The 26,393-nt window shown below is 37.0% G+C and overlaps 1 protein-coding gene and 2 long non-coding RNA genes across 4 annotated transcripts in view; all 3 read right to left on the bottom strand.

Annotated features, from left to right (window-relative positions):
• LOC109194483 (titin) overlaps positions 1-26,393 on the bottom strand; it is a 722,900-nt gene that overhangs the window by 121,718 nt on the left and 574,789 nt on the right. The window contains exons 1-4 of one of the 2 annotated variants that reach the window (XM_025905639.1): positions 3,955-4,016; positions 2,666-2,745; positions 2,277-2,312; positions 263-529 (exon numbers count right to left, since the gene is read on the bottom strand). The exons of the other annotated variant lie outside the window; for it this stretch is intronic. Of the exons in view, the coding sequence (XP_025761424.1) occupies positions 263-529; positions 2,277-2,312; positions 2,666-2,702 (340 nt within the window). The 5' untranslated portion in view covers positions 2,703-2,745; positions 3,955-4,016. Of the gene's footprint in view, positions 1-262; positions 530-2,276; positions 2,313-2,665; positions 2,746-3,954; positions 4,017-26,393 lie in introns of those variants that run through there. 2 annotated transcript variants of the gene reach the window in all.
• LOC106097278 (uncharacterized) lies at positions 5,908-7,405 on the bottom strand. Its single transcript, XR_003219160.1, has 4 exons — positions 7,320-7,405; positions 7,139-7,201; positions 6,937-6,999; positions 5,908-6,831 (listed from the first exon to the last, which is right to left on the bottom strand). It is a non-coding gene; the product is annotated as an uncharacterized LOC106097278 (long non-coding RNA).
• Positions 11,662-12,094, bottom strand: LOC112846259 (uncharacterized). The gene is made up of 2 exons (XR_003219152.1): positions 11,953-12,094; positions 11,662-11,843 (listed from the first exon to the last, which is right to left on the bottom strand). It is a non-coding gene; the product is annotated as an uncharacterized LOC112846259 (long non-coding RNA).

The following is a 26,393-nucleotide window of genomic DNA, read 5'->3' as shown; positions in this document are numbered from 1 at the left end:
TCACTGCTGAAGGAAACACGATGATGGGTTAAGAGGGATCTGCCTAGTTTCAGATTTAGAAAAATATACTTTTTTATTTATTAACTTAAATTTTATCCACAATTGCTGTTGTTACATATTAAAGAGTGTGAACATTTTAGCAGTGTACACAGGTAAGAAACAGTGGTTTCAAGTTTCCATTACAGGATTAATAAGATGTACACTGCATTTCACTATCCAGATCAGTGTTCAAATGCATTTGTTATTTTCGCTAAAGACTTACTTAATACAGTTATAGAGGCAGTATTACTGTTTTTTCCACCACGTGACTTCTTCCTACGACCAATGCACTGATATTCACCACTCCGATGTGTAGATGTAATGTGTAATCTGTAGTCTTTGCGTTTTTTGTAAGGGAGAAATTCTTGACCATTCTTGATGATTTTGTATTCCCAGTCAGTGTTCTTTCCTTCATTCATGTCACATTTGAAGGTAACAGACTCTCCGATGAAAAAACTGGACCAGCTGGGTTCAATAGTTAGCACAGCATCTAGAATCCAACACAACCACACCATCAATAATCTAAAACACATGTATGTACTATGTTGTGGAAGTTTTCCATTTAATAAAGCCTGCAGACAATCGGTGAGCGGTAGCTAACATTCTTTGATCAAAACACAAAAACAGAAACCAAGCTTGGTGAGAGCAGCCATCATCACGGGGCAGACTATCAGCAGAGTCTCTGACTGAGCCTAGCATGGCTCTCACTTAAATACCACTTACAGGAACAAAAGGCAGTACACAGCTGTTTCACACAAAACAAAAAACTCCGGTTTTTGCGTTTACGTGTGGACGAGGAAAACGGAGAAAGTACAGCGTCAAAGGTGTGCACCTTTTTTGACGTCACACTGCGCGCCATGTTATTGTTTCGGTGAAATGAATTTCTATAATGGCGGACAGACAAAATACTGTAACTGTTAATTTTACTCTCTGCAGTGTTTAAATGCTTACATATACACACACAGTTTCTGTCCCTCCACACATAGGACTCAGTTCTGCTTCTATGCGCCATCTTTGTTTACTCTTTCCCACCCAGGCTTCTAGACTTCTGATTGGCCAACATTTCTACACGGTTAGGAATATATCGCCCCTTGTTGCTTTGGCATGTTCCTGGCAGCGTTTCCCTCGTGTTTTGTCGTTTACGTGTGGACAAGATTTTTTTTTTTAAACTAAAAAAACTGCATGCGCAGTTCCAGTACTGCGCATGCGTGAAACGCAAGACGATTCCACCTGCCTCATTTATGTCTGCCGTTTATTTACTTTCCGGCTCTTTGAAATGTCATGGCAAAATGTCAAGGAAAAGCACAGAGTTTTTTAAATGGATTAACAATAGGGTTGCCAACTCCCTGAAAAATAAATAAGGGACGCCTTATGGCCAGGGCTGGGCGACCCAATTGTCTTCACCCTTCCCAGTGTGGGGAATTTCTTAGCTCTTGTTTTTTTGTGTGTGAAATTATTTTTTTTAACCATTTGACAAAGTGCGTCCCTTTTCAGCTCAATACTTTTGTTTCTAAATATGGAACGATTACGTTTTTCAAGGGACGGTTGGAAACCCTAACTAACAATGAGGTTGAGTTGTTGCTGCGTTTAACACAACAGTACAAAGTTGCAAAAGCGATTGAAAATAAAAGAATTTGAAGAAAAACTATCTGGAGCATGTACAAACTGATATTAATCTTTAATAGGGCTGTCAAAATTGAGCGCAAACAAAACAACTGCTGCATAATGCCCTCCTCTATCTTGATTAAAGTGGTCACATGACTGCATCATATGACTAACATGCGTCATCGTTTTCGTCTCTGGTTTCGTTGTCCACACTGCAACGAGAAAGCACCGTTTTCAAATATATGCGTTTTCGAGAGCGTTTTTCAAAACGCTGCATTTTCCCTGAGCGAAAACGCCGTCTCAGTGTGGACGGGGGACCAAAATGGAGAGAAAACGATGTGTTTTCAAACGAAAATGCATTAGTGTGGACATAGCCTAAAATCCAGTGGAGGCATTGTACAATAAAATAATGTGAATAATACATAAATAAAAGAAATTCTTCCACAACAATCAAAGGCATCATCTGTGTTGATATACTAATAAATGAATATATTTAGAATTAGATAAATAAATAAATTAAAGCAGATAAATAAATAACAGAAATGTAAAGTGTTTAACATTGATACAGTAGTTAAGATGAATCTTTACTAAATAAATAAAAAGAAATTGAAAATGTAAAACTTTTCAGTCACCTTCAGTGTGTCCAGTGGAGAGCAGCGTACAGAGCACTACAATAAAACCAGAACTTCAGACATGATTAAACTAAAGACACCAAATATGATATAAATAAAACACCAGGAGTTTCACCAGTGTCTACTATGATAGGTTATATGTTATATTACAATGTAAAGTCCATTAAATTATCACTGATGGAGAAGCAAAACTTTCTTAGATAAACTCAGCCAGCTCCACTCACAGACTCAGACTAGAGTCAACCATCAAAACCATGTTGGTAACAAACATGAGAGTCCTCTGATCACATGACCTGAAATGGTACAAATGACTGATGCTCTGTTCTTCTTACTAAAACATGTTTATGGATCAGTATGAATCAAACAATAGAAGTCAGTGATGTACTCACAGAATAGGCCCAGCTCACAGAGCAAAGTGGCTCCCATCCTCACATCCAGCAGTGACACGTCTGAAAACTTCTACAACTTTCTGTAAACAGAGAGAGTGAAGCAGCAGCACACTTCTCTCTGCTTTCTTCTTTTTACACAGACATAACGACTTGACAGGATCTGACTACAGCATGCTGTGATGTGTTTATACTCTACTGCTAGCAGAAAACTATCATGCAGATTTTTATTAAAAGGCCTGTAAAACAAATATTCTGAACAACAATAGAAATATGATAATTTATATTATACACATGTGAGCTTGATATACTGTTCAAAAGCAGCATCTGCAGTGGTTTCTCACACATTCATCCATACAGCATAATATTTACACAATAGATTCTCAGACCTATTACTAATCTTAATAAATTCATACATCCACACACACAAAAATATGAATAAAAACCAATAAATGTCAACAAATATGTCTAAACAGTAAATCAAACTGTCTGAATGCTGTTACACTGCTGGATCTGCCAAAAGGCGTTTTTCCACTCCTAGAATTGATTTGAAAGCTTTGGGAGATGGAGAACAGGCACCGATACGTTTGTGGGAATTTTTTTATTTTACTCCTTTCCTCTAGTTTCTTATCAGTTTTTGAATTTCAAACAAATATCTGCTAAGATTAAGTAATAAAATTACTGGTCAATAATATGTTTTTTATTGATGCTGGGAGTGCCCTGATGGACTATTATTATACAGTTTTAATGTATTAAACGTCAAAGCAAGACAAAAACTTTGAAAAGCAGTTTGCTTGAAAGTGTTTCACACACTGGATTAACTGCATTACGAGATGTAAAATGCCATAAAACTTGACTGAGGTCTTACAGAAACAGGATATTGCCTTTGGCTGCTCATTTTGTTATTAAGCAATTTTACCACTGATAATTATTACCCTCACAAGCACAATACTACATAACCACCTCATTCAGATTGGTTCAAACTGCTGTAGATGGATAAGTGAACAAAAGCATTATAAAGGAAGAGAATACACTTTTCTTTACACTGTCTCTTTTATTTTATGAGACAATCCCCCATAGGCTGCTGCTAATGTCCAAGCAGCCATTAATTTCTCATACTAAAGGCTGTAACACAAAATTATTACATTGATTCAAATGTAAAGTAAATAAACCACAACATCTCACTCTAAAAAAAGCCGGAGGCCACCTGCCACTTAAGTTCATAAGCAGTTAAGAAAATAGTTTGAGAGATCAATGAAGCATTAACTGATAAACAGAGATGTCATACTCACTGACAGTAAATCTTCACAGCAGGTGTTGGTGATCCATGCACTTTCTCACAGAGCAGTTAAATGTATAACTAAAAATATTTCCTAATTGAAAAAGACGGAGCTCAGTAATGTAAAGTACTGCATTACATCAGGGCCGACTCCTTTAACGTGAAAAGTGTCATAAATTCACACACAGAGAGTGAGCGACCTCGAGCAAAACTGACATTTAGCAGAAGTGAGCTTGAGGCGAGATGGCGTGCCCTATGTTGTTTCTCTCTTCCTTAAAAGTAGCTGTAACTGCTGCACTCAGTAACCGCACAGTGGGGCAGTTGGGTAATGTTGCCCAAATCAAACATTGGCTAACTTTAAACAGGGACGCTGTTCAAACCATACCAGACGATGGATGAGTGTCAAGGACTGCTGTGTGGCAGGCAGGAGATTGGACCCAAAATGCAGGACTCACAACACACGGGAGGGAACTCAAAATACAGCTTTATTTACTGACTCAAGGAAATGATACAAAACTAAACTACATGGGGAAATTATAACCTAAACTGCAAAGCAACACACAACATGAGGGAGAACACAACACTGACAAAAAGAAACACGGGGCTTAAATACACTGAGGGATAACGAGGGCAATGACACACAGAAGGAGAGCACAGCTGGGAGTAATTAGGCAGGACGAGACAAGGGAAGCAAACTAAAAACACTGACATGAGACACAGACCTTCAAAGTAAAACAGGAAACACACCGACTGAACTCTAGACACATAAACTTAACAGAGACTGTGAGACAGAACATAGAGACCTGAAATGTGGGACAGAAAGGCACAGAGTTAACAACGGGAAACCAAATAACAAAACCTAAGAACTAGAGCTCAGGAAGTACTACAGAACCAGGGAGCTAGAAATACTAGGACAGAAACCAAAACACAAACAGTTATAAACCATGATCAAATCAAAAGTAAAAGTAAAAGTATAAAACTCAAAACACGGGGTCACCAACCCAGAACCACGACAGTTAGTTTCTTAGACAGACTAAAACCTACTGAGATAAAACCAAAGACACCAAAATCAAAGACAATATTGTTTGACTCGTCCATTAGCTGTTTGAGAACAATTAGAGTAAATCCAGATTTTACAGTTCTTCTGGCTGACCACATACAAAACACTGTCAGTCTGATATTTGGAGAGCAGAGCTGCAAACACAGCTGTTTGTATTTATGGATGATGTAAGCAAAATTCTGCTTCTTGTTTGGTTCCCTAATGCGCGTCTTTTTAAAGATATTAAACCACAACAGAGCTATACTAAGTGTGCTTGGACATTCCACCTGTTGAACTAATGGTGCTTTTTTGCTGTTCGCTTCAATAGTTTGTGTTTGTGTTCTCAATCTTGCACCCAAACAGAATCCTTTTTAAAAAACTTTCCCATGTGGTGAAATTCTGGTTTTAAAGATGGTCATAACTTAGTGGGCAGGATGTGGGTGAGCATGGGGAAAAAAGAAATAGCATTTTGAAACAGAAGTGTGAGGCGAGATTAAATCCTGCTTCCTCTTTGAGCTAACACGTGTGTCCTTAAAAGTAGCTCTGAAAGCTCTGTTCACAGAGATTTTTTCCCTGAGGCTCACGGGACAAGTTAAAGTTAAAGAATCTTTGATAATCACAACGTAATAAGCTGTTTAAACTTCAGCAAATGAATTTAGTTTTAGTATATAGTGAAATCAACTGAGATCAAACTACATCAAGTGTCACTTTAAATGAAATCAAAAGTCTATTTCATAAAAATAGAAGTCCGTTTCCAGTGAGAACACGTCTGCAGAAACTATATTTTTCTGGGTTTTGTTTGTTTGTTTGTTTGTTTGTTTTTAACGAGTCACATGCAAACAATGCAAATCTGTGATTTTTGGAGAGCACAGCAAAGCTGCAAACACAGCAGTATGGGTTAAGTAAGGGGTGAACAAACACGAATGTAGTTTCAACATTTGCACTTCTTGTTTGGTTACATCATCAATGTCCTTTTTATGCATATTCAGTTGCAACAAGATAAGTGTTAAATGTACCATGCTATAGTTAATAGTTTCTCACAGGATCTATGCTACATTTTTGACATCCAAGAAAATCTGAAAGCAGCAATAAAAAGTATGTAAGCAGTTCAGTAGAGCACAATCGATTTGGAAATATCACGATCAACAGTTATTAGTGAAATACAGCTGTGCTTCCTGCACTGCCCCCTAGTGATCAAATGGCTGTTACACTTGATGATGTATCATATTTATAAAGCTCAGTGTTATTAGGTTTGACTGTTACAGTTTACATTCAAGTCAATACAGCATCAGTCACAACATTTATTTATTTATTTCAAAATAATGTATAATACATTATGCAGTACAAATATTGCTATCCTAATGTAACATGGCAAAACCTTTATTTAAAGCTGTGTTGTCAGTTAAACCAGATAATACAAAAAATCCCTCAAAACAACAACAAAACAGAGTATTGTGTCTATATCATTACATACAAGCAAATCCCTGCACGCTGCAGTTAGCATGGGAGACAGGGAATACAAATCTGTATATGCTACCATATATGAGATGCTATGATATATGCTATAATATGATGCTAAAATACATTAAATTAGACACACCACTCTAAGCTGATATACCATTATTCCAGTCGAGCTGTCAAATATACAATTATATACGATTCTGAGACTTGTGCAAATATTTACATATGCATGGGCCACTCACAGTGCCCTATTCAATGCTTATTGAAAGTTTTATCAAGCGTGTCTCACTCAGAGGATATAGGGAACATATACAGCATGCATATGCTCTAAACATTATAGTATGATTACAGCTTCTCTTTGGTTTTGCTGCTGTAGCTGTCTTCACTGACCTGTAAGGTAAACACAAAAAGACAAAAAGTAAGGATGTTATGTGGTGAGGCCATTTAATCGTCAATGTAATGAGACTTTTCATTGCGTGACTGCTGTGAGTTTACCTGCATTTTCCATGTTCACATCAGTGGAAAGAGCACTCTCATGTGGTTTATGATGCTTCCTTGCTAAGATAATCAGATGAATGAGCAAAAGAAAATAATGAATACATTTACATCAGTACTGCAGGTCAAAACCTTTCCTAATTAGTTTTTTTTTAATGTATTTTATCTTTTTTGCATGTGTGAGTATTTGTTGCATACTTACTGTTCTTTCTGGAATTTTTAAGCTCAATAAGAGAGTATGTGCCTTCGTGAGCTTTATCTGCTTCTGAAATATATATATTTGTATTTATAGGATTATTAAAAAAATCACCAGAATTACTGTTTTTAACTCAAATGTTTATGTATCTCTAACCACTCTGTGACATTCAAAACATGACATGTACCATTTTCACGATTTGCAGTCTCTTCCAAGTCAGCGATTGTTTCATAGTCGTGATTATCACCTTAAAAAAATGATACGCCAGAATCAGAGTTACAATTTAAAGCTATGATATGTAAGTATGTGTATTTCTAGCTGCTGTGTGCTATTCAAAAGATACTGTGTACCATTTGGACCATTAGCCGTCTCTTCTGCAAGATGGACTGTTTCATAGGGTTCATAATGAGCTTGAAGAAACAAAGTCAGAGGATCATGTCAGTGCTACTGGAGCAAATACATGAACACAGTTTTGTTAAAGTGCAAAGACACAAAATTCTAATTTAATTTAATTACAGTTTTAGAAAGTTTGATTAACAGTGTGATCTCCCTGTTGGAGCTCAGTCTGGGGAGAGTTCTTTTTTCTCCTCGTTTTTCCTCACATTGTGCGTTTTCCATTGTTATACCTCTCTGACCTGTCTTCCCTGTGATGTTTGTGTAATGTATGTATGGTCGGAAGGGTAAGATGGCGCTGGGAAGGCTGGCAGCCTTAACCCAATTTCCCCCGGGATGAATAAAGTATTATCAATCAATCAACACTGTATTAAAAATATTGTATGTGTTGTAATGATATAGAACAATAACTTTTGTTGATCCTTCAGTTCATTTAGTTAGATATACATTTCTGTGAGTAAATTCTGGTTTAACTCAGTTTTTAGGATTTTTTTAATTATTTGCCCAACTTTTTGTGTTTTTGATATTTGATTGATGACCAGAACTCCTGTTCTGAGTTTATGAAGACTAATTGTTAATCCTAAACTTTGGTTTAAACACTGACCATGCTGAAGAGATTTGTATTCATGGGTTGTATCCTGATTGTCTCCGTGACTTCTGGTGGAGTCTTGACTCTTAATGTCCGACTGGATCGGCCTAATGAAAACATAACAAATGCACAGATAATAGCAAAATACAGTAAATTTAGTACAGTAAGAAAATTACTGCTGAATGTTTAAAATGAAAATAGGAATGTAGAGATTTATACCAACCCAGTGAAGCATAAATCTGTCAAAAAAGGAAAATTATTTTTTTGTTAATCCAAACTGTTTTACTTCTATTTAGTGCCATGATGTCATCATATGTTGGTGTGTTTGAAAAATTTTATATTTTGTATCAAGTAAGAAAAATGTCTTACCCTTCACTTTTCTATAGCAATACAGAATACTCATTCCTAAGAGCAGGAGAATAATAAGAAGAGAGACTCCACAAACCAGTCCAACCAACCACAGAGGAAATGAAGAGCTTTCAGGTCCTGATGGAGCTACTGTGACTGTAAACATTAACAGAAAACATTTAGAGACTTTATGTGAGAATTTTTTCCAAACATTAAAAAACATACAAGAAGTAGAGTCAGGTGACAAGAAGACAAAACACATACTCACTGATATACTGATATATATAAAAAAATCCATCAAATGTTTTGATCCTGCTCACCTTTAACTGACATCCAGCTCTGTGCTGACTCTCTTCCTGAGTACTGACACTTGTAGAAACCTTCATCAGACTTTGACACTGCAGAGATCTTCAGCTCCCCTCGGGGATCATTTTGAATAAGTTTGTCATTGTGATAGAAAAACACATTGGAAAGTATTTTTTGTGTTCTCAAACTGCAGCTCAGACTAACAGAAGCTCCCTCAGTCACAGGATGAACAGGACTCACCAGGATAGGATCATAATAATTATCTGTGAAACAATCAATGGTGGTCCTGTTAGATCAGAAAAAAAGCTGAAGGGCACCAAAGTTACATGATGATGTGATACCTACTGTTCTGTGCATAAGAACTACTGTACATGAACTTTTTACCAAATGGACAGCTGACCTATAAAATATAGAGTACCTTAGACATGAAATGTTAATCCCATAAGACATGGGCTATTTCCATATATCAGTCAGTAACAGCTAAAAGACTTTGGGCTCTAAGTTGACAATTGGAGGTATTTTGAAATATGGGAATTGTCCTTGTTTTCAGAGTGAGACTTTAAAAAAGTGTTGAAATGTAATGTTGAGCTGATTTGATGCAGCATTAATGAAAACAACTCACCAGCTGCTTGTTTATGCAGTAGCACATAACAAACACAGCCACACAGGAAAAGAGGAAAATGAGGTCTTACTTTAAGTGTACAGTTGTCCCTCGTTAATCACGGGTGTTACGTTCTAAAAATAACCCGCGATGGGTGAAATCCGCGAAGTAGCCAACTTTATTTTAACAATTATTATAGATGTTTTAAGGGCTGTAAAACCCCTCAGTACACACTTTATACACTTTTCTCAGACGGGCATCAACATTTTCACACTTTTCTCTCTTGTTTAAAAACTCTCAAAGCTCAAACCTTCGTAGAAAAATAAGTCCAGTATTATAGAATGAAACCAAAGATCAAACCCTGTTTTCAGGTCCAGAACATGGGAACAGAGCAGCTGTGAGAGCATTCAACACTACTGAATCAATGGTACAGAAGTAGAGGAAGCACGAAGAATAAGTTGAGTAAAGCTTGACTTATCTGACTGCTTTGTTTTGCTTAATGCGCCTTATAATCCACTGTGCTTTATGGTCCAAAAAATATGGTAACTTCTACCTTCCTTTAGCAAGTCCAGAAGTCCAACTTTTTTTGTGATGGTTAGCATCTCCCTGTGCCTTTTGAGTACTACCGCAGGTGCTTTTGACGTGTTGTCGATGTTTCGTCGACATTGTTGTGTTTGTTGGGGAGAAAACTTACAAACATACAGTACAGCACTTCAGAGTCACACTGCTAACGATCGAAGATTTATGTAAATTTGACAAGCTGAACACATTCTGTTCAGGATAGGAGACACAACACGAGATTGATTGACAATGGTCTACAGCTAATCAGGACGCAGATCACAATGCACTGTAAAAAAAACAAAAAAAAAACACATGCAAAATTGCACAAAACAAATTCGCGAAACAGCAAGGCCACGAAAGGTGAATCGCATTATAGCAAGGGACCACTGTACTGTACTCTGCTTTGCTGGGTTTTGCAGTTTTTGTTTGTTTGTTTTTTGTTCATATGTTAAAAAGTAAAACTTAGTGGTCTGAGCACTCTGTGGAGAACCCACAAAAATATATGTATAATAACATACTCAGACATTTACTGCTTATTCACTGATAAGGTTCAAGCTAAAATAAGACTTAAAATTACCTAAATGTCCTGCTTTTTGTCTTTTTTTGACAGATGTACTTTCATACAGCAGTGTAGTGGGGAAACACTGTGAGATAACGATTAACATAAAGGGGGAAAAATGACCAAAAGAACATGATGAATGTATAATAACATACTCTGTACAGTGATGTTGACTGCATTGCTGAACTCTCCTGATCCAGACTCACACCAGTACACTGCAGTAGGTGACTTTAATATGTAACTGATGTTACATGTGGATCCAGTCATTCTCCCACAGTTGGAATAGTACAGGGGGCCATCACTGGGGAACCGCTTCACTCTCCACTCAGTGAAGTTTCCCTCACAGGTCAGTGAGACAGAGGCATACATCAAGTTTTGCACACTGTCAGGAATCACTGTGAGAGATGCTGCTGAATGAACATCTGAAAACAACATGCAGAGAGGAGAATGTGAAATTGCTTATTAGGCAAAGATATATATATATCACAAATGAAAAAAAAAAAAATTATTCTTTGGGGGACCTTTAAAGGTAAACATCAGCTGCACTGGTTACAATAGAAACAAACTGACCTGCAGACCAGACAAACTTTGGTTGACTGTGATCAGTGTGATACTCTGGGTCTCCTCTTCCAGCTCTGCACACATATCCTGCTGTGTGTGTCTGTCCATGAATGATGTAGGAGTCCTGTGCAGTCCCACTGCCATCAGGTAGCAGCTCATAACTGGAGGATTTCTCTGATAGATCAGGAACAGCTTTATACCAGTAGAAGCTCCATCCTGCAGACGGATGTTCAACCTCACAGTTCAGAGTTACTGAGGCTCCAGGACTCAGCCATGATGGAGACACAGTGAGGACAGGACGGGGTTTATCTGTTCAACAAAGATTTTCTCTCAATGTTTCGTCTCTTAACTCTGAATTCAATGTCACAAAAATGTTGACTCACAAATATTTATGATGAACTTTAAGAGTGAGACTATCTAAACATGTCAAATATCTCAACATGTACTAATAAAAACACATTTTTACAAACTGTTTCTATTTCCAGCTTAAATGAACTATGACTCTACTTACTGTCAGAAACTGTCAGTGTGACTGAATCACTCCACTCTGTTGTTTTATGCTGTGAACTTTTCATTCTGCCCTTACAGCGATAGTTTCCACTGTTGGATGATGAAGCAGATCTAATCCTGTATTCATTTTGATTTGGAGCTTTTATCCTGCTGTTTGTTTCCCACTCATAATCCCACTCAGTGTCTCCTCCATGGATCTCACATCTGACAGTGATCGTCTCTCCTCTGTATATCTCAGACCAGTTTGGATACAGAGTCACAACAGGCCTGTTTGAGGCTGTTACTGTTCAAGAAAGTACAATAAAAACACATGAATGTCAAAAATGTTAATGCCTTTTGTTCTTCATTTTACTCCTTAATAAGGAATTTCTCTGACTTTATGTTAAACTCACCAGTTTTGTCAATCCTGACTGACTGGCTGTCCTCTGTGTAGTAAACTGGGTTTCCTCTTCCTCCTCTGCACCTGTAGAGTCCTTCCTGTGAGACACTGATTTGTCCATTTGATGGGGAGACAACATCCACTGGGGTATTATTTCTGTACCAGTAGTATTTCCATCCAGATGATGATGATGGGTTCACAGAGCAGGTCAGGGTCACACTGCCCCCTACTGGAACAGCTGTGTTATCAGCTCTCAGTTTGGCCTTTGGTTTATCTGCAGTTCAGTTTAGAAAAAGAACAAAACAAAAGTAAATGACTGAATAAGAACAAGTTGAAGAACTGGATAGAAATATACTCCTAAGACACTGAACATGTAAAAGATAAATATCACCAAACCTAGAATTTAAACTGTACTATCATTACACATCACATTGCTGCCATCTGCAGTATTAAGCCTTAGACTTTTTGTTTTACATCCATTCAAACTGTAAAATTCAAAGGTTACTTTGAGATATTTTACTCTTTTCTGTCAGGTTTCCTTTTTTAAAACCTGTTTTTCAGCTCTTTTTTTCTAGGGCAAAAAAAAAAGAGTGGTTTATCTGTTCAACAAAGATTTTCTCTCAATGTTTTGTCTCTTAACTCTGAATTCAATGTCACTAAAATGTTGACTCACAAATATTTATGATGAACTTTAAGAGTGAGACTATCTAAACGTCAAATATCTCAACATGTGCTAATAAAAACACATTTTTATATTGAGTTATTCACAGGCAACAAACTTTGAATGTGACAAATGAAACTAAGAAAACAGATAATGTAACATTTGCAGGGGATGATGAATACAAAAATCAAAAGAAATGTGATTAATAAATGGATGCTTATTATTAAAATGTATAGTTAACAACTTTTGTCTGTGTGATGATCTTTGTGCAAAGAATATATGTTTGTCGAGATTATCACACTTGTTAAGGAACTGAGTATTTACATACATACATACAGATGATGTAATTACAGTAAGATGACTGTAAAACGGGCATTTGTGTCACTGATAAACTGTTTGGCACACTGAACACCAGCACTCCACTGTCAAAATCAGCAGCTCTGCTAAATACACAATGTCATGTTATCATCATTTCAACAGCTTTTAAACTGTAAATGTTTAAAATTTACTTGGCTATCATTACTTGTTTTGTTTGGAAAATACTCTTCCTGACACAATCTTGAAGGATTCTGTGTCTCCTCCCAGGACTGAACTCACTCTCTTGTTAGACAAATATATAAACCCGAATCTACATTATGCAGCCACAGCTACAAGCTTTTATTTATAATCTATAATTGACCATGTTTTCATTAGTTACAGGTGGACAAACACATTTTTAAGAGAAAAACACAGTGGAACTGTGAATACGTCTGTGTCCACAGAGATACAGTAGGAATACTTGCATCTGAACACTTTGCACACTGACGACATCCAGTAATGACTCGATGTCACTCAATGTTGCTGGTTATTACTCAAAAAAATGCATTACACATATATTCATATATTTTTTGTAATTACCCATCTGAGAAAGTAACTTCTTACACAAGTTATCATGTTACCAAATGTTGTTGTTATCAAATTCCTTAATAATTTATCCAAAACAACAGTGATCACAACATTCAAGGCTTGAGCGGTCAGCAAAAGTCGCATTTTCCCATCATCCACGCATTCAAAAATTTCCTCAATAAGGGAACAGGTGATATAACAATCACTACTACCGCCAACACCACCAGAAAGTCAGCAAAAGAAAGCAAAGTTGAAAACCAGCACAAAAACACTTCAAAGCAACAGTTCAACTGTTCAAACATACACAGGTATGGAGGCTGCAATGCAATGCTCCACGCTTGAGTGCTCATCACTGTCTTTGTTACCTGCGCAAGTCAATGAGTTAGCAGGGCATTTTCCAATGTGGATATAGACATAACTACTTTTTTTTTTTTTTTTGCATAATAACATGAGGTCACAATGGTAAATTCAAACTACTTCCAGAACAAAAACTGATGCATTATGTTGCTAACACAATGTGGAGATACAGAAATTATTTTACTGCTACAATATAACTTGCATTATTAACAGTGCATTAATAATATCCCTTATAGCAGGGGTCGGCAACCCTGGGCACGCGTGCCACAGCTGGCACGCGAAGGGTTAACTGATGGCACGACACGCAATGAATTAATCTGAGAAGGTGCATTAAAAAATAAATGGCCGGGCCAGCGGTGCACATCGCAAATTAGCTCGCATAGACACATTAGTTGTGCAGCTTCTTAATGACGGTATCTTAGCTAACAACCCCCAACTACCAGATTCAACTTGTAATTGGCTAAAAGTCACTTAGCCTACCGGTGAGAGGGACGTTGCTAGCTGGCAGTTTTTTCAAGCGATGTTGAAATTTCCACATTCCAACACTTCAAATGCTTCAGGAGCTGTCCGCTCAGCCCAGCATCAGCACCGCTGAAATACAAGGATACATCCGTAGACTCGAGACAGAATTCACAATGTGTTTTAGGGACTTTCAGGTGTATGGACCAATGTTTTCTTTTCTGATCAAACCAGAAAGGTTTAATGAGCAGCTGAGTTTGTCTCGCATTAACTGGCTGGACACAGAGAACATCGAAATGATTGAACTGAAAATCTCAACTCTGTGGGGGTCAAAGTTTGCAGAACTACAGATGCAGCTGGAATCCACAGCTGTGCATGTTCATGGAGCTTGCATTTTCACCTGCTAGACATCACTACCTGACAAGTTTAACTGTCTTCAGAAGATTGCAGAGGCCTTATTGACAATATTTGGCTCTACATATCTGTGTGAGCAGATTTTCTTTCAATGTGCCATATAATGCAATTATATGGCACATTGACTTCTGAGGAAATTTTAGATGGCACTCATCATCAGAAAGGTTGCCTACCCCTGCCTTATAGCATTGATATTGCAGATGTTTATGAAACTTACTGTTATTAACCTTTTACTTACAGGTGCAGCCATAGTTAGTTTATACACATTGCATGATTGTGCTCATTAACAGAGTTGATGCTCGGTCTCGTGAAGGTTTTAAGCTTCACTGAGCGCTATGTCTCAGTTAATATATTGTGGGTGACTTAGAGCATAGAAGGCCGCATACACGCTTACAAACACATATAATCTAGAAACCTGTCAGGCCATAGGCCTGAAATGCGTTTAGCTTCTAACTGTTTACTTGGTAACAGATGACAGGAGAGTAGTTAAGAAAGGTATCAGCCCTTGGAGACCATGTAGGCTTGAAGTTTATTGCCATGTATGGAAGGTGTTATGGAAAAAGGAACTTACTTGTCTGTTTTTATATTTTATATATATTTTATATTCTATATACAAGCATTCACTACAAAATTCACCACACTGGGAAGGGTGAAGACAACTGGATTGCCCGGCCCTGGCCACGAGGTGTCCCTTATTTATTTTTCAAGGAGTTGGCAACCCTACTCAGCAGCAGTGTTGGTCAAGTTACTTGAAAAAAGTAATCAGTTACTAATTACTGATTACTTCCCCCAAAAAGTAATCCCGTTACTTTACTGATTACTTATTTTCAAAAGTAATCAATTACTTAGTTACTTAGTTACTTAGTTACTTTTTAAAAACACGATTTACAACCTGAATAGGTGATAAAGCGATAGATCTTTCAGCCCAATTCTACTTTTTCTGCATAATTCATCATACAAAATGTAATCAAATGGAAAAGTCTCTTTTTAAAACTTGTTTTATTAGTTTTAATCTTTTAACTTTATGCATCAAGCAAAAATTAAATTATATGCAACATTCTCTGACTGGAAGAAATTTGTTTAACATTTAAATCTATTTTCTGCACATTCCAGCACATAAAATAAAATATGTTTTTGTGTTTACACTCACTCTTTCAAATAGATGCAAGTAAAACACAGCAGAAAATAAATAAAATCAAAGACTAGCGGTCCTGTTGCTCTATTTTCACCTGTAAAGCAGGACTGGGGTAGGCGGAGGAGGTTTACCCTGGTGCAGGTGTGCTGCAGCGGTCAGTGGAAGAATCCGCGAGTTTCTCTGTGAATTTCACATTACGTCGTAGCGCACTCGGTGCTTGCTTGGAAGTTTAGGGGTTTTTTCGCTGTAAAAAGAAGTTTTCTTCCCACGCACAACGGACACTAATGTTTTTGTCACTTTTTATAGAATCAAACTCAAAATAAGGTCAGTACTTCCACGCTTTAAACGCTGCATGCTACTCTCTGTCCCGCACTCGATATATTATGATCTGCAGACAGCTGTTGTCACGAACGTCGCACTCGCTTACGTCACTGTCATGAGACGTTCTCGCAAAAAATCACGGTTTTAGTAACGCAGTAACGCAGCGTTCCTACGTGAAAGTAACGGTAATCTAATTACCGTTTTTGCAATAGTAATCCCTTACATTACTCGTTACTTGAAAAAAGTAATCAGATTACAGTAACGCGTTACAAGTAACGCGTTACTGCCCATCTCTGCTCAGCAGTCGCCCCCAGCTGCTGTCAGAGCAGGAGATGCTGGCCTCTACGTGTCCAAACTGCAAATGAATCGCGCATGAACAAAGCCGCTGCTCCCGCCCTGACTGCAACGCAGTCAGTTTTTCTTTTAGTCTTACTTTTTGTGAATCACAAGGTTTAAAAATGCATAAACACACACACAAAGTAACTCTACCAGAGTGCCCATTTCGGGTCACTTTTGCCGGCACCAAGACCGGGTAAGGGAGATGGGGTGGAAATGTGACATTAGAAAACAATAATAGCTAAAAGAATTTAATTTGTAGTTGTAAATGTATTCTAAATGCATTTAGGGCGTTTTTTTACTCACTTTGGCTTTTCCACGATGTTATTTCTCTCTCCTACAACATGTTACAGGTTACAATTACATAAGCATGATCAATTATGCAAATTAGGAGATGACGTTATTTAGCGACTTCTAGCGATTGTTAGGACAGCCAATAGCGATTTTCCTTACTGAGGAATTGGCAACACTGGTCCTCATTAGGGTAGGGATTTGTGTTGGTGTGTGGGGCTGTAGCCTAAGTGTTATATTGTTAAATGGCAATTACGTGACAATGTGTTTGAGGTCATTTTACAGAGAAATGCAATAGTAATGTAACAAAGAGTGCAACACATGACCTACTTCTTGGAGTAATGAAGTAATGTCCTGCATTACTTTTAATAAAAATGTTCTGTGTAATACATTACTTTTTTGAGTAACAACCCCAACACTGATCACAAGACCTGAAATACCTCTGCCATCCACAAACATTTCACCCACAGCCTGTAATTAATTTGCATGGATGTGATGTCTTTGTTATGATGCTTAGAGATGGCGGTAACTCTCAAAATGGAGCAAATGAGAATCAAAAGGGAATCGGAATCGCTAAATTCTTATCAATTCCCATCCCTAGAGAGAAGCTACTAGAGTTACATCATTCAGATATTATGTTTGAATTTTTATGACTACTTCAAATACTGGTCTAAAAAAACTGGTACAAAAATTTCACTTTCACACACAATCAAAACTTTGTATTCCAAAAGAAATATAAAGCTCACCAGTTTCCTGAATGATGACTGGATCGCTTTCTATTGTGAGCGAATTTAGGTTTTTTCTCCTTCCTCTGCAGGAGTAGATGCCTCCTTTAGAGATACTGATCTGTCTAGCCGATCCAACTTCCAATGTGCACCTGTTTTTGGATGAGGTTTCTGTGAACCACTGATATTCAAAGTCATCAGAGTACTTCAGATCACAGGTCAGTGTCACACTGCCCCCTGCTGGTATGGTTGTGTTGTCGGCTCTGAGAGTGGCCTTGATTTCAAGTTCTGTCATTTGGAAATGAGAAGACACAAAAAAATAAACAAAATCCCTGGATATACATTTAATACAAACTAAAATATGACTCACACTGGAGTCATGAGATTACAACACATGTGGGAGCAACATCTTAAACAGCAAAATAAAGACAACGTTGTTCAGAAAAGTTAAATGTGTAATATCAGTTGGTTAACCTATAATTTTCAATTCAAGACTTTTAAAAGTTACTATGTGGGATAATCACTACAAAGAAGAATATGATAACTACCTGTGCTTGTGGCTGTTCTTGTCTCCACAGTGGTGGCTTTTGCTGGATTACCATTGGAATCTGCTGAGATGATCAGATAAATTCATAAGAAGAAAACTGATCAGCAGCAAGGCAACAAACTACAAAATACAAAAAATCAATCTCACGGGTGAGTTTAACATGTTGTATGTAACATCCAAATATTACTTACAATATAGAATGTATAGAACTATAATTTTATCAAATATAACAACAAACGTTCTGGGTCAAGGGAAATACTAAACACTTCACAAAATTGAAAAGCAAAGACAACAATTTCTCACCTTCTGCATTTCCACAGAGAAATGTGCTGAACACTAGAACAAATATTAATATCAAGACATTATCAGCCTGACAGAAAATCAAAATGATGAATTGAATATCGATGTTTGTTTGTACTAATATACTATGAGATCATAAACAAGCTGGGAACATGACAAAAAAATAACTGACAGGAAATTTTTGAAATAAGAAAGAATTACAAGAAATACTAACAGGGTAACTTAAAAAAAACATAACTACAGTAAGTTTAATTACTTTTTCTAAACCTAGTCAAAGAACCAATTTTACATAAACAATCATATTGATTTAAAAAGAAAATTAATGAAAACAAAACAGGCAACCAAAAACATCAACTGAATCCAATCAAACAAAACATATTTTTCTTTAATTAGTGGCACACAAACGGAGAAAATCATTGTACTTACAGAATATTGCCAGCAAAGTATTCCCCATCATCACAGTCCTGCAGCTCTCTGATCCACAGATAATCTCAAAGTGTTCGACTTTGAAGAAAGAGAAGTCACACTTAATAAAAATGAGATGCCACTGTGACCCATTATCAATCAATCAAAGCTTTATTCGTCACATGCAGGTTGCCCTGCAGTGAAATGGGACACCCCCCCCCCGACCTTACACATACAACACAGACATTACTATTGTTTTTAAAATATTGGAGTCAATTAAACTTGAAAATGGATTATTAATGAAATTAAACTCAAGAATTTAAATGATTTTGAAGCCTGCCCATAAAATTCTGTACATTCAGCATTTTGAGTGCTCAATTCTAGTAGAAGAGCTTTACAAGAGTCATTCCATATTGCATGTTGTAATGAGTCAGGCTACAGGCCAAATGTAAATGGTAAATGCATTGGTTCTCATATATATCTTTTCTATTCTACCTGAGAAAACAAAACACTTTGTACAACAAGTCTCAGTTATTCACACACTCATTCAAATAAGTGCATCTGATATCGCAGCGATGCATGTGACAGTGATGTGACGATTTGCCTCTCCTGAGCGTGAAATGCAGACACATGCAAAAGCTGCAGTACCAGCAGAGGGCAGAATATAGACTTAAAGTCATCAAGTGGCTAGTGACCAAAGAAGGTATGAAGTACATACCAGACTCCTATGCCAGAAATGATTAAGCTAGGTGCCTGATATGTATTTAAATGTAAATACAGTGTGTTAATGTTTCTTTAAATGTTTTCCCATGACTGTTTTCATGTTGGCTTTAAATAGAATGTCTCCATCTGCTGGTACTGCAGTTTAATGCAACCTATTACATCCATAAAAGTGTGACATCCACATGTAGTGCAGTATGGCTACTACATGCTTAGTCGAGTTGCAAAGTGTTTTCTATCTACCATTGATGCAATGATGAAAGCATCAGGAGCAATTCTGGACCAGTATCTTGGAACATGAAGCCTGGAGCAGCCAGGGGTTGAACCAGCAACCTTGCATTAGTAGCTGACCTGCTCTAGATGACAGATCCATAAATGACAGATGTCATTTATAAACCCTGTAACAAGACAGAGGTCACTATCTGTTTTTCGGCAGTGAAGGGAACTTTGATGGCATCGTTCTTGGCATCATTTTAAGAGGACGGCTCTAATAACCAGCACTAAAACTCATAATGACTGCCTTCTAATGCCTTCTAATGACTGCTGTAGAGTGTGTTTCAGCCTAATTTTAGTTGGCAACTGATTTCCATCTTTTTAACATCACACTGTCAGATGTGCAGATAGACACAGCCAGCTTCTTTCTTTTCTTTTCTTTTCTTGTTTCCCTTTGTTTTTATCATGTTTCAGAAAGACTTTTTTGCTTGACTCTGATCTTGCAGCTCACAATCAGCACAGATCTATAAATAATCCTAATCTGCAGTTCTGAGCTTTGTCGTGAACACAGACACAGGAAACAACTCTCTGTGTGGTTAAACTGAAGCGAGGGATTTCTTTGTTTCACAAACTAGAGTAATGAGCTGTAAAACACAGGTGTAATGTCATAACTGACAGCTGTTGAACTGTTCTACAGTAACAGTTAACAGCTGTGAACCTGGGCTACTGCAGGGTTGACAGACAGAAGAAAAAATAATGAGACCTGCCTGATCCCTGTCTGTTAGCACCAGCTGTACTTTCATTCTGATACTGAACAGGAAGCATATGCTTTTTAAACACTAAAGCCTTTGTCCACATACTCTATATGTGGGCAGCAATAATAATGATAATAATGATAATAATAATAATAATAATAATAATAAATTATTATTAATAATAATAATAACAATAATACACACAGTCTAAACCTTTTCACAGCGTTCTGCTCTGACATTCACAAGCTGCAGTTGACCTATCTTTAGATCTACAATGGTCAACCACAAAATGACTGTGCTACCAGTGTTCGATTTTTTGATGAGCTTTTTTGCTTTTTTTTGTTCTGTGGCCACAGTGAAGAGACAAGAGAGCGCAAAAGCATTCAAGCCTGTAGATATATAAATCAGTGGAAATGATCAATGGGATATTCAACAAGCATCAATGGGGCTATAACACAGCACAACATTAGATGCTGAATCCCCACAGCTGTTTGGTGGGGCTCTAACTTTCAATGGTGTCTGATAACAGCAAAACTCACAGAGAGAAAAGTGTCACGCAAAAAAATTCAAGGTTTTAAAAACAAATCAGTGGCTGATCTGCAAAATCCTTTTGCAGCATCTCACAAATAAATAGTGTTAATTTAATCAAACCATACCTCAACAACAGGCATTCAGAATAAACACTGGAGCGTCGTACCTTGCGATCTTGTTCCTGATTCCGTTTTGTAACTCTGTAAAGAGTTACGAAATGAAAAAAAGTTAAAAATCACTTTTGAGTTTTCCTTCCGCCACTGCTGAATTTGTACTGCTGAAACATTACACAGAAAACCATTTTGACCAGAGAGCATACAGTCCACAGCTGTTGCATCCAGTAGGCAGGCAGAAGATAGTAGGGTCAAAGTTCATTCATTATAAAGCTGTATTGTGAGTAAGTGAAGAAGTTTAGCCTTATCATGAGCCTTGGTTTAGTTTAGAGCTGCTAAAGAAGGATTATACATATATATAGTATACTCACGGTAGTTTATCAGGCTTGTCAGTAAACTATAGTTACACATCAATATAAATGTTTATAAACTGCTAACTACTGATCAATTTAGATTTAGATTTTATATTCAGGTCTGTGCTAGAATCCAAACTAAGAGTGACGATAATGAAGGGACTCAAATACCTGAACTGCTGCTGCTGCCCCTGCTGCACAGTTTCATCAGCTAACAGTGCTGTGGTTTCACTGGTCTCTTGTCATGTTAATGTGATGGAAAATAACGAGAATACTAGCAAACTGAAACTCAGTGTGGTGTTTCTGTGTAAAACGCCTGCAGACTGCCTGTATGTGAACTATGAGACCATTCTCATTCCGGACGCGTAACATACCGACGATTTATCACATAGTGTAAAATGTTACGCTTTGGGATGAGAACGTGTTAGAACTACATATAGTGTAACCTTTTTTTATGAACTTAAAGGAACACCTCATAAAAATGTGACAGTTACACAGTTTGGTTACAGCTTTATAGAGAAGTCTACAGTTTTTTAACTGAAATCTAAATTTACAAGTTCACTGATTCCACATTTTATGTTTTTACAGTCATCGGTGCTTTCTTTATAAAGTTGATCATTCAGAAAAATCCACTGTTTGACTGCTGAAACCATGAAATCTAAAACCAGCTTGGTTATATTTCCAAATACGTGACGCTGTCCTGAGCAATTCTAACTGAGCAAAGCAATTCTGACCAGTCAGTCATTAAAGACTCAGAACCAAGACAATCTAGATGTCTTTAGTACCCTCTCTGATAATCCTTTTAAATAAATGCTCCAACAGAACTGAAACACGAATATCAATTAGTTTTTTTGCAATAAAGTTTCCACCAATTTATATTTATTCTATATTTGAAATAAGAAGTCTGCAAAATGTGTTCATATTTTATCAATAACACAGAAACAACATCTCCAAAGTATATTTTTCCACTGATATGTTGCTATTAACATTGTACTGGTACATAGATTAAATGGGCACTCTTGGTTGCACTCACAGAAGCATCTAGAATAATCATTTAGGTCAACAAACCACCGAGCAGAAAATAACTAAAGGAAAACCACAGGAAACCATAAGGAGGTTAAAAAATGCAACACTTTAAGTAAGCCACTGGGAACTAAATACAACGAGAGCACAAAACCCACACAACAAAAAACAAGAGAAGAAAGAACAATGTATGAAACTCAAATAAAAAAAACTCCACAAATATTAGACTGCCAAAGCAAGACATCAAACTAACAAGAGCTAAAAGACTCAAACAGGAACCCAATAAGGAAACACCAAAAGATAAACAATATGACAAATCTCAAAAACCATCTTATACAACTGATTCTACGAAGATTAAAAATATTCATAAACAAAATGAACCTAGAATAAATAACAAACTATAAAACTAAAATCAAAACCTGCATTTCTAAATTAACAGGAACAAAAGTCAGACATAAGTTTAGCTGAAAAAAGACTGCAGCATCCACCTCACCTTCTGGTTGGCTGGGTCATCATTTTATCCTCATTTGTCTTCTGTTCTTGTTCAGTTATTGTTGCTGCATATGATATTGTTCACATCCTGTTTTATTTTGATAGTATTTTGTCTCTTGTGCCTTGCATTTAGTTTCACTTCCTCCCATTCATCATTTTTTTTTCAATACAGGTTCCACTCTTCAAATTAGCCCTCAGTGATTTTCTATACTGGTGTCTTTCATTCGTTAATTCTCAAGTTGCACTGTCGACTCACTTAACCTCCTAAGACCCGAACTCTTCCACTGCATGCATTTTTAATTTCTCTTTGATATTTGGTCACATTGGGGCCTGATGAATGTAAAAACAAAGAATTACCAGAGTCACATATGAGGATATTCATTTAAAATTTTGATAGAACAGTAGCAGTATAATGTCCTCATAAGTGGATATCAGGCCCATGTAGGGCAAAATTTAGTATTTTGGTCTAAATAACCCAAAATGTGATGTCCACATATGTGGACGGCAGGTCCTAGGAGGTTAAAGGGCTGTGAATTATGTTTCATTTTTTACTTTAATTTAAACACAAGATAAAGAGATGTTTTTAAGATTTTATAGCTGTGGCTAAATTTGGGTTTACATTATATTAGTTCTCCTCTGAGTCACCACATTGAGGTTGTAATGAATGAAAGCATTTCAAAACAAACACCTCTGTTGTTATTAGTGATCATATGCTTTTTTAATATCCCATTTTGCACTCACTTGTTTTGCTAATGACTTTGAGCTGAATCAGAGATGAGATGCTGTCATAATCTCCTTTTACCTGAAATAACAATGTCATCATTGATTATAATGATAATCACAGTAATTTTATAATTGCACAGCTTACACAAACTCTATAATTGTGTGCTATACCAGTTTCCTAGCATAGCAATGTGCAAGTCAGAGAAAATCAGTCACCTCATCTCTGTGATCCTGTGAAGGATTCTCAGCCATAGAATTTTTACTAAAAATGTTTATTACAAATAGGAAAAGAATAATTTAACCTAGATGAAAGACTAACCACATCTTCCACACTTCTTCCTATCTGAACCTCTGTTCATCAGCACAACCTTTTTTTAAAAAAAAAAAAAAGACATTTGCCTTTAACAATGAAATCTGCAGCTTTAAATCCATTATTGAGAGTATTAACAGTGTCTTGCACATATGTAATTTTGAACAGTACAACTAGATAGCAGCAGTCATGGTTCCATCAGTTAAGGAAAGTCATCCAGGTCCTGAAGTAGTAAACCAGTTTCAGATAATCACATTGTTGCCATTATATTATGACATTTGGTATGATGTATGAAGTTATGTGTTATTTTAATGCCACAGTCCACAGAATATTTTCCCTAAGCTGGCCCCACAAGTATTCAGTGGTGTTGAGGTCAGGACTGCCATTTCATCCTCCCCACTCCCAAATTCTGGAGGTACTTTGATAAACCTTTTGTGTGGAAGTGAGCATTGTCATCTTAGATGATAGAGTTCGGTCTCAGTGATATGACAAATCTTTTTGTAAAGATTTTTTTGTTTGTTTTTTTGGCTTGGGCCAGCGGAAATAACAGTGCTTTTTTCAGTTTGCTTTAAGAGTTTGTGTTTAGGTGTCTGATTTTACAACCACACAATCTTTTTTACATCTTATCCATGTGGTGAAATTCTGGTTTTAAGGTCGGTCATCATGGTGTGCAGGATGTGGGTGAGCTTGAGGAAAAGAGAAATAGTGTTTTGAAACAGAAGTGCATGTGAGGCAGGATGAGGTCCTGCTTCCTCTTTGAGCTAACATGTGTCCTTAAAAGTAGCTCTGACGGTGTATTCACAGAAATTTGTTCTCTTTAAGCTCTCAGTGGGCCAGTTCCCGAGGCTCAGGGGAAAAGTTCAAAGTTAAACAATCTCAACATAATAAGCTGTTTAAAGTTCAGGAAATTAGTTTCAGTATATAGTGAGATTCACTAAGATCAGACTACATAAAGTGTCATACTAAATGAAATCCAACATCTATTTCACAAAAAAAATAGTTTCCACTGAGAACACATCTGCAGTAACCAGATTTTGTAATTCTTTTAACAAGTCATATACAAACAAGCAGCAGTATGGGTTAGGTAAGTGGTGAATAAACAAGAATGTAGTTTCATCATCAATCTTGTTTATATATATTCAGTTGTAGCAAGAGAAGTGTTAATTGTGCCATGCTAGAGTTAATCGTTTCTTATAGGATCTATGCTACATGTTTGACATTTAAGTAAAACTGAAAGCAGCAATAAAGGTATGCAAGCAGTCAGGGGCAGTCCTAGCCTATTTGGTGCCCTGGGCAAACACAGGCGGATATCGTCCAAAATGAGGACAATGCTGGATAATACCTAAAACCCACTCAATGACATGCTGGCTAGTCACAGGAGTACGCTCAGTGAGAGACTGAGATTAGCAAAAAGCACCACTGAACAACACAGGAAATCATTCCTGCCCATCTCCCTGTACAACTCCTCCATCTAACACACTGTAAACACTGCAACTTTTTACACACGCTCTTTTCTACTCTGGAATATTCTTGTCAATTTTCTTGATATTTTTTTATAATCACCTCTGTTAATTCTCAATATTTATAATTGAGCCATCTGTATATATTAGTGCTATTTCTTCAATTTGTAAAATCTGTAACATTTTCTATTGTTTGTAGTTTAGTCTGTTACTGTTTTTACAATTTCTTCTTGGAGCAACTGTAACCCACATAATTTCCTTAGGGATTAATAAAGTATTCTTGATATGATTCTGATTGTTTCAGGATGACCTGCCATTGTCCAATGACCCATCAGCTTACCTGTATCTTTTGCTTGTTTCTCCTCCTCTTCTTTTCTCTTTTTTCTAAACTGAGCACCTGATGGCTTTGAACTTTGTCTTGTCCATCTTCCACTGGTTTTAATTTTGCACTCCAGTATGAACACCCATCACCCAACTCGAGGATCACCAAAACATAACCTAACAGACCTACACCTTAGTGCACAGATCTGGTTTGTCTAGGGTTTATTTCTGGGATTTCGCCCAACCCAGGAAAAAATCATGAATATATAATGGGCTTGGATTTACAACATTATGAATAAAATGAGCTCTATTTGGAAGCAGCCAGCCTCCTTCCCCAGGTTGTTTGTGAGACTTCAGCACAGCAGCGGCAGCAAGCAGGTGCACCGAGGGCCCTCACGCTCACGCGTATATGTGTGTGATAGAATTCAGAAAAAAACATTGGTGAAGATTATAAGTCTGTATCACAATGTCTGGTGTTTTAGATTTTGTTGGTTTATTTTAATTTTGTTTTTTTGTTTTTTTGCGAGCTGGTTATTAGATGCCGCTCCAGCCAACCAGAAATCCCCCCGCCCCTCTCCTCCCTCTGGGCAAGAAGCAGGTGCAC

This window comes from Oreochromis niloticus, linkage group LG3 (genome assembly GCF_001858045.2).
Source record: "Oreochromis niloticus isolate F11D_XX linkage group LG3, O_niloticus_UMD_NMBU, whole genome shotgun sequence".
NCBI classification, from domain to species: Eukaryota; Metazoa; Chordata; class Actinopteri; order Cichliformes; family Cichlidae; genus Oreochromis; species Oreochromis niloticus.
This window is presented reverse-complemented; position numbering and strand designations above follow the sequence as displayed.